Raw genomic sequence first — 8,126 nt, forward strand, 5'->3', positions numbered from 1 at the left:
CATGGACACCTGTATATAAAAGTATACTTTCGTACTGTGTACTGAACATTTGACTCCCTGACTCATTATAATTATCAATTTTAATCAGGTAGAACACAATACTTTTTTGACAGCTGAAAAGTACTAAATCATACGTACACATGTACGCGGAACCTTTTTCATTTTACTTGTTTTTTCTTATTTCTTTTACGTCATATTTTGCTTCGTAAACTTCATCTTTCAGTATTTTCATTTCTGATTTCTTGATACAGTCTGTCTTAACTAAAACACATTGCTTGCCTAAAAAAAAGGAATAGAAAAAATAAATGATACATACATTCACGCACGTATACACACACACACACACACACACACACACACACACACACACACACACACACACACACACACATATATATATATATATATATATATGCATATATATATGTATATATATATATATATATGTATATATGTATATATACATATATACACATATATATATACATGTAAAAATATGTATATAATTATATATAATATATATATATATATATATATATATATATATATATATATATATATATATATATATATATATATATATATATATATATATATATATATATATGCCGCGGTGGCCGAGTGGTTACAGCGTCGGACTCAAGACTGTCACGACGGCAATCTGAGTTCGAGAGTTCGAGTCACCGGCCGGCTAAACATACCGGGTAAACATTAAGCTGAACAAAAAGCGAGAAATGGCAAAGACATTGCAAAAGTTAAAAGTGTTCATTAGTAGTAAGGAAGTTAAACATCTTTGATACCGTAAGAAGGAGGAAAATATTAGAACTGGAAGTAGGGTAGTCCAGAAAATGGTAAAGGACGAAACAAAAGGGGAAGGAAGCTTCTTGGAGCCACCCTCCATTCGGATAAAAAACATTCCTGAAATAGGTCTTGAATGGCCGCGGTCAGTTTTCTGATTCCTGGCTCACCGAATGAATACCGAAGTTATGCACTTCCTGGTAAGCTGAAAAAGCGGACAAGTCCCACCAGTGTATCTTTTTTATTCATTATCTGGATTAGAGAAACAGGCCAAAAGATAACGTCATTGAAAAAGGTAATTTGTGGATCTGTATTTCGAAACGTAAATGCGGCCGCATGACTTCGTGTTGCCATTTGGGTTACTGGTCCGGCCTTCCACATCACTTTCAGTTACTGGTCCCTGATTAGCCTTTTCATCATTCCTCTTACTTTTATGGTACCTAATCAGGGCATGAGAGAAAAGGCTTGGTTGGTACCGCTAAGTAAAATTCAAATGCCCTATTTTGGTTGCCACTTCCAGAGCATCTCAGGTAGAGCGAATATCACTAATCTGTGACACAAATGGCAAAACGAAATTTCAGAAGCCGGTTTACACACACACACACACACACACACACACACACACACACACACACACACACACACACACACACACACACACACACACACACACACACACACAACACACATCGATAAGTGCACACGCATGCACGTACAAGCTAGATACTCACACTCATTATGCATGAATGGAAAGTTCTGGGAAATATAATTTTGAATTATGAATGAATGTATGTCGCGGATATAAATCAGTTTTATTTTCATATCTACCAATTTCTTATGCTGCACGATTTGGGAGAATACAATTTATATGTTTTTACTCGTTTATTGCAAACACATTCTGGGTATATGCTACCTTCGAAGGATACACGGGCTATGCACAAAATGACCACGTGGGAGGTTCATCGGGTTATGATAAATAACAATGGCACGCTTAGAATGTGATAACCTGACAGCTGTTCCAACTGCGGAGGACCCAGCCTCATGCAATGAGCAGGTGCCCGTGGAACGTTTTACAAGATTTTTTAGATGACGTATATTGTACAAACTATATTACTAGAAATTGAATGGAACACTAGGCTGCTTGTAGTTGTAGCCAGTGTTTGCAGCACAATCACCAGGCACTGTCTGGGTGGCCGTTATAGTATTTACCACGTTGTTAGTAAAATAGACTGTAGAAACGACAGGGTTGCCGACGGTTTGTGTGCGATAAACTGTAGAAACAGGACCTGGTACTGTTACAACCTCGTTCACTCGCTGGGTCTCTGTGACTGCAACCGTTTGTTCTACCACAGACACTCGGGTAGACAACACAGACTGTACAACAGTTGTGGGTACTGTCACAGTGGAAACAATTACATTCTCTTCGGTCTGAGTTATTATCTGAGTCTGGTAGTTAATTACAGTTGTTGGGATAACCTGAGTGTCGACTTGCGTTTGTGTCTGCGTACTGAACTGGGTGCGCTCGACTGTTTGGGTCTGGGTATTTGTAACGAATTGGGTATTATAGATGGTAGTAACAACAGGCAACAGCTCTGTGGACACTACTTGGGATGTCACGGCTGGGAGGGTAGATACTACTTCATTAAGGACTGTAGAGAAGACTGTGTTGGTATTGATGATAGTCTGACCGGGAAGGGTCTGAGTGACAACATTGGTGTTGGTGAAATATTCGGTATTGACAATAGTCTCAGCTGGTAGAGTGTTGGTGACTGTGTTGGTGACATACTGTGTTTCATATGCAGTGATGGTGGTAGGAAGGACCAGTGTAGAATATTCAAACTGGACGATGGTCGTAAGAACAGTGCTTGTTTGCACTTCAACACGAGTGCTTTCGACAACGACTGTGGAGACACGTGTCTCAGTGTTTGTAGAGAAGATGGTCTGAGCAGGAAGTGTCACAGTAGATGTGTCGGTTACCGTGCTTGTCTCTGTGCGGGTATTTGTGACATATTCAGTATTGTACACTGTGTTAATGACAGTCTCTGTGTTGGTAATGGTCTGAGCTTGAGTATCAACATAAGTAGAGATGTCGGTACTCGTAACAACAACATCATTGTAAATAGTAGTTGGAACGGCTTGAGTCTGAACCTGCACGCTAGTTTCGGTTACGATGGTGGTCTCACATGTTGCGTCTCCTGCAGGCTCTTTCACAGGTGGCAGATATCCCCCCAGGACTTCGTTGAGGCTTGTGTCTGGAGCGCCGGCGAAGGAGGGCTCGAGGTTACCCAGTTTGGCCGCCCAGGAGCCGTGAGTCAGTGCTATGAGGAGAAGCAGGGTTGCACTTCGACCCATCCTGTGGAAAATGAAACCATGAAACGCGAAGTACAGTTGCACTTAAAAAATATTTGTAAACAAGTAACTTAAGTATCACTAACAACTTACCGATTCTCCTTCCTGTTACATTATCAGGGTAAAGGTGAGTTAATTAGCAGATTCACTTTCTTAAAGTTTAATATGCGTACATCTTATACAAAGTACACTTTGTGGTAGAGTTATGCGCAGCATATGAACTCCACCACTTTTTCTTTTCAAAAGTTGGTAATACAGTGATTTCTTAAATCGTTTACTCGGATATAATTGAAAATGCTTGAAGATATAAATACATGTGCAACAAACACAGAACTGCTAGCCGGTAATGGCAATGGCACATCACAAACATAATGACAGATATGTGACACATTTCGTACAATTATTACGGTTTACTTTCATTACTGTACGGAAGAACAGTTAACCATAAGTGAAGGGACGCGCAGGGTTGTTGTAGTTATAGCCAGTCTGGGTCTGTTGGCATGGTGCAGTCACCACCTGGTTAACAGTCTGTTCTACTGTGTTACCAACAGTCTGGGTGATGACTTGGACTTGATCTTCTGTTACAGTAACAACTTCTTCGCGTACGTCTGCAGCGCCTGTGATGGTCTGGTAATCAGTGGCTTGAACGTAAGCGGTACTAGTGATGAAGCGCTCGTCTAGCTGATCCACCACCTGTGTGGATGTTACCACCTGCTCCACATACTGGGTTTCAAACTGTTGACGATCTTCTACTTGGGTGCTAGTCTGGGTTACCACCTCATTGCTGACCACAGTTGATGTAACATAATCGATGCGATTATCTGTAACTTGTACTACTTCAGTGCGAGTGTTCTCAACAGTTGCAAAAGCTTGCTCTGTCTGAACCACTTCTTGATACTGGGTATCTACTTGAGTCTCAGTAACAATCTGTGTACTAACTACAGGCAGTGGAGTCACAAAACGGACAGACTCTTCAGTCTGGACAACAACAGTGTCAACGACAGATGTGACATCAGGAAGTTGAGCTACTTCAGTCCGCTCGTCTTGTTGAGTCTCAACAACCGTTCTTACGACAGGCTGAGGCGTAAATACTGCAGTCTCCACTCTTTGCTCCTGCTGTGTCTGTGTTTCAAAGGCAGTTGTCACTGCAGTTTCCACCTGTGTGCTGGTAACCTGGACAGGCTGTGTGACTTGGGTGATGCTGGTGTCAACCTTCTCATTAACCTGTGTGGTTGCTACTACGGTAGTCTGAGTCACCTGCTGCACTACAGGTTCAGGCTGGAAAGGAACTTCAGCAATGCGTGTCTGCACTGCCTGCGCAACCTGCTCATAGGTTCGAGTAACAGGAACTTCAACCTGGCGGCTCTCTGTCTGCACCATGGTGGTGGTGACAGCCTGTACTTCTGTTACTACAGCCTGGGCTTGGGCAGTTTGGGTGCGATCTATTGTAATGGGCTGGTCTACTCGCTGTGTTTGAATATCGACAATGGTGGTTGTTTGAATGGCATTTTCGCAGTTGGATCCTCCTGCGGGTTCGTTATCAGGAGGCAGATATCCGCCTCCGACCAGGTTGTTGAGGAACTCGAGCTGAGCGGCAGCCGGGGCAGTGGCTGCAAGTACCACCATCAACACTTGCGCGGCGCGCATCCTGCAACGAAACGCAACACTTAGTGGCTGGACTCCAGTACCGGCAGGAGCGGTGCGGATGACTGGGTGGTAAAGTCCAACCACGTGACCGTGTTGGTCTCGCTGCAGGAGTGGGCGCGCGCCCGGAACTGAGATCACACACGTCACTTCATGTGGACTTTACCACACCCGACACCGCCTCGCCGCTCCAGTGATAGGTGAGAAACATCATACCTTCCGTTAATGTGGTTAATACAGAAGGAAAAGCTTACAATACTGTATATCCTTTACTACTTTCAGGAAATTCTGCAAATTTTCACACGAAACAAATATACGATAGTATGTACATAAATACTGCAATTCAGTAGAAAAAGAGGAAAATGACAGAGAGTGGAGAGGTAGAAACTGAAGAAGAGATGCCAAACAAATATCTTACAGACGCTCAGTTTCAGTTCAGCATGATGAAATGAATGAAACCAGATAAATTTGGAAGATCCTGGCAAATAATTCTATCAAATTCACTTAATGTTGCTCTGAGACTATAAAGAATCAACAACATTTTACACCATAGGATGAATCTGGGTTGGGGACAGCTCAACCGGGGATGAACCATGTAGACAGTGAAAGGCATCGTCTGCGGTGCACCGGCTTTGTCTTCGAGGTGAGAGCACAAAGAACGACTAATAAATGTGTTCAGTTATATGATATGTTTGCTTACTCGTCTTTTAACTTCAACGCCAACGCCACTGACACCTTATAGCAAACTCAATGAAATACAGTCATGAGATAGGATCCATCGAGGGCACACACGGCTCCTGGGTAAAATGGTTCCAGTTGAGGCTTGTTGAAACCTCCCGGGACAACCCCGTAGACTCAAGGGGAAAGTGAAAGTCAGCAGATTCATTGTAAGCAATCAAATTCACTTTATATAATGAGAAGTGAGGGTAGTTCTGGCGGAAAGATAGAGTAAAAATGTTTAAAAAGCAAAAACAACATAAAAAGGTCTGAAAGAATGGACGCGAAGGAATGACGTAGAAAAAGAGCGGAGATAAAAAGTGAGACCAAGTAAAATAGGAAAGCAAGGGCGAGGGGAAGGAAACGAGAGTAGGACCTAAAGATACATTTTTATCTTCTCCTTCATGAATTGAATGCGCCTGGCAGTCGTTATTGATAATGGCTGGTATTAAATAGATGCATTAAGTCCGACCCATATTAACCATTAAATTTAAACTTTAGTAAAAACAACAACGCCCACATCAGATAAAGATTTATCTCGGGATAATGGGATTAGGCAGTTTTATTAACGGTCCTAAACATTCTTGTGCGAAACAGTATGAAAAAGATATGACGTCGGTGCACAGCAGTTTTCATTACAATTGTTGCCAGCCTTTAGGAGGCTGATCGTGAATTTTCGTGGGTATTTTATATCATTTCAGAAAAAACAAGATTATATTTAATGTACGCCAAACACTTGGGAGGATTACTAAAATAGAGAAAAGATAAAACATTTAGGGGGGAAAATCTAATACTTGTGCTTATACTGGTTATTATAAAAGACCTGCAAATGTTTAGCCCAGTAAACGCCTGGTTTCCGATGGCTTCTTGAAAGGGCCAAAATTGTCAACCGGTCTCGAGTCTTCCCTGAGGCTGCACGGAACAATTCAACAATTTCATAAATTCTGAGAATTTATGAAAGCCTCTTCACAAAAGGCCTTGTATTTATGATCATAACTTTCAAAGTCCGTCTTGTTTAATAAAATCCACCAGGTAAAACTCAACTAGCTACTTTTGATAATCAGGTCGAAGCTCCCAAATACACATTTTTTCAGTGACTAAAGTATATTAATGATGGTCTATCCGTTAAAATGGTAGATGATATTATGTCTATACAATTATTTTACCAGTATATTCACTCAAGTCTTTTAATCAGAATTGCGACAATAACACCATATATATATGTATTCATCCGCATATATTAGTTTAATTTATATGAATAAAAATATACAAATTTATAAACAGTTCCTATTAAGCACACTGAAAACTAATATATCGATTATAAGTTTACATATATCCCTTGATTAAGAATCGTCCTGATATTAGCTGCCTTCGGCTATACCATTCTCGTAACTGCACAGAACCACAGCAAAAAGCACTGTTTACTTAGCTTGTTCTTCTGTCCGTCTATCACTGAAAAATAAACACAGGACATTCACGATTTTCAGGAATTCCGACTGTTTTCATGAAACCTACCTGAAATGTGTTCCGATGTAGATGTAAACTAAGAGAGCTCAGGTTAGGCAGTGCCTACCTCTTGCAGTCAGCTCGGGTTTATATAGCTTGGCGGGAGGAGAGGCCTGGTGGGGGGTGAGGGGGCGCCGTACGAACGAGGGTCTCGGGATGGACGCGTGCGGGCAGTCCTCCGCAGCGTACGAAGCTAACTACATTGCCAATCTTTGTTATGATCTGGCTGTGCAGTGGGTAGAACACGGAGAATATACCATTTTACGATTTAGTTAAAGAAAATGTCATCTACAGTATGGGATTAAAGCTATCGAAATTGAGAGAAATATTTACAAAGGTGTCGTTTTCAGACGAACGAGGCGACACGAGCGGTGCGCGGGCGTGGGCGGAGCGCGGCCGGAGGATCCCGGGAAGCGGTAGTTCTCTTCTCGCGTGCAGTGCGTATTGGCTATCCAGCGCTCCTCTCCTCGGTAGAATTACGGCTTATATTCGGGTATACGCCGAACCATGCGCTCTCACCCACTTCCAGGCACTCATGAACTTACACTTACACCGGCACCCACACACAAACAAAACACACATACATACGTATATATATATATATATATATATATATATATATATATATATATATATATATATATATATATATATATATACATATATATACATACACATATATACACATATACATACATACACACATACATACATGTGTGTGTGTGTGGTGTGTGTGTGTGTGTGTGTGTGTGTGTGTGTGTGTGTGTGTGTGGTGTGTGTGTGTGTGTGTGTGTGTATAATATATATATATATATATATATATATATATATATATATATATATATATATATATATATATATATATATATATATGCACGCACACGCTCACACACACGCTCACATACACACGCTCACACACACACACACACACACACCACACGCACGCACACACACACACACACACACACACACACACACACACACACACACACACAAAATGCAATATGTTTATGTACATCTATGTATACATACTTATGAATAAATGAACAAATAAGTATATGTATATGTATATATATATACATATACACACATGTATGTGTATATATGTACAT

At 41.1% G+C, this 8,126-nt stretch overlaps 1 protein-coding gene across 2 annotated transcripts; it reads right to left on the reverse strand.

Annotated features, from left to right (window-relative positions):
- Positions 1 to 1,667: 1,667 nt before the first annotated feature.
- On the reverse strand, positions 1,668 to 7,150 carry LOC119596699 (chondroitin proteoglycan 1-like). 2 transcript variants are annotated; one of them, XM_037946030.1, is made up of 2 exons: positions 7,024 to 7,101; positions 1,668 to 3,151 (listed from the first exon to the last, which is right to left on the reverse strand). In XM_037946030.1, the coding sequence occupies exon 2, from the start codon at positions 3,148 to 3,150 to the stop codon at positions 1,912 to 1,914; it is 1,239 nt and encodes a 412-aa protein (XP_037801958.1). In that variant the 5' UTR covers position 3,151; positions 7,024 to 7,101; the 3' UTR covers positions 1,668 to 1,911. The 2 variants fall into 2 exon arrangements, with proteins under 2 accessions (XP_037801958.1, XP_037801962.1); XM_037946034.1 differs by lacking the exon at positions 1,668 to 3,151 and adding an exon at positions 3,292 to 4,795 and having other exon boundaries at positions 7,024 to 7,150.
- Positions 7,151 to 8,126: the final 976 nt, after the last annotated feature.

The sequence above is a fragment of the Penaeus monodon genome, chromosome 3, assembly GCF_015228065.2.
Source record: "Penaeus monodon isolate SGIC_2016 chromosome 3, NSTDA_Pmon_1, whole genome shotgun sequence".
NCBI lineage: Eukaryota > Metazoa > Arthropoda > Malacostraca > Decapoda > Penaeidae > Penaeus > Penaeus monodon.

Excerpts from the sequence above, each read along its gene's own strand:
- LOC119596699 (XM_037946030.1), bottom strand. The coding sequence starts at position 3,150 with ATGGGTCGAAGTGCAACCCTGCTTCTCCTCATAGCACTGACTCACGGC.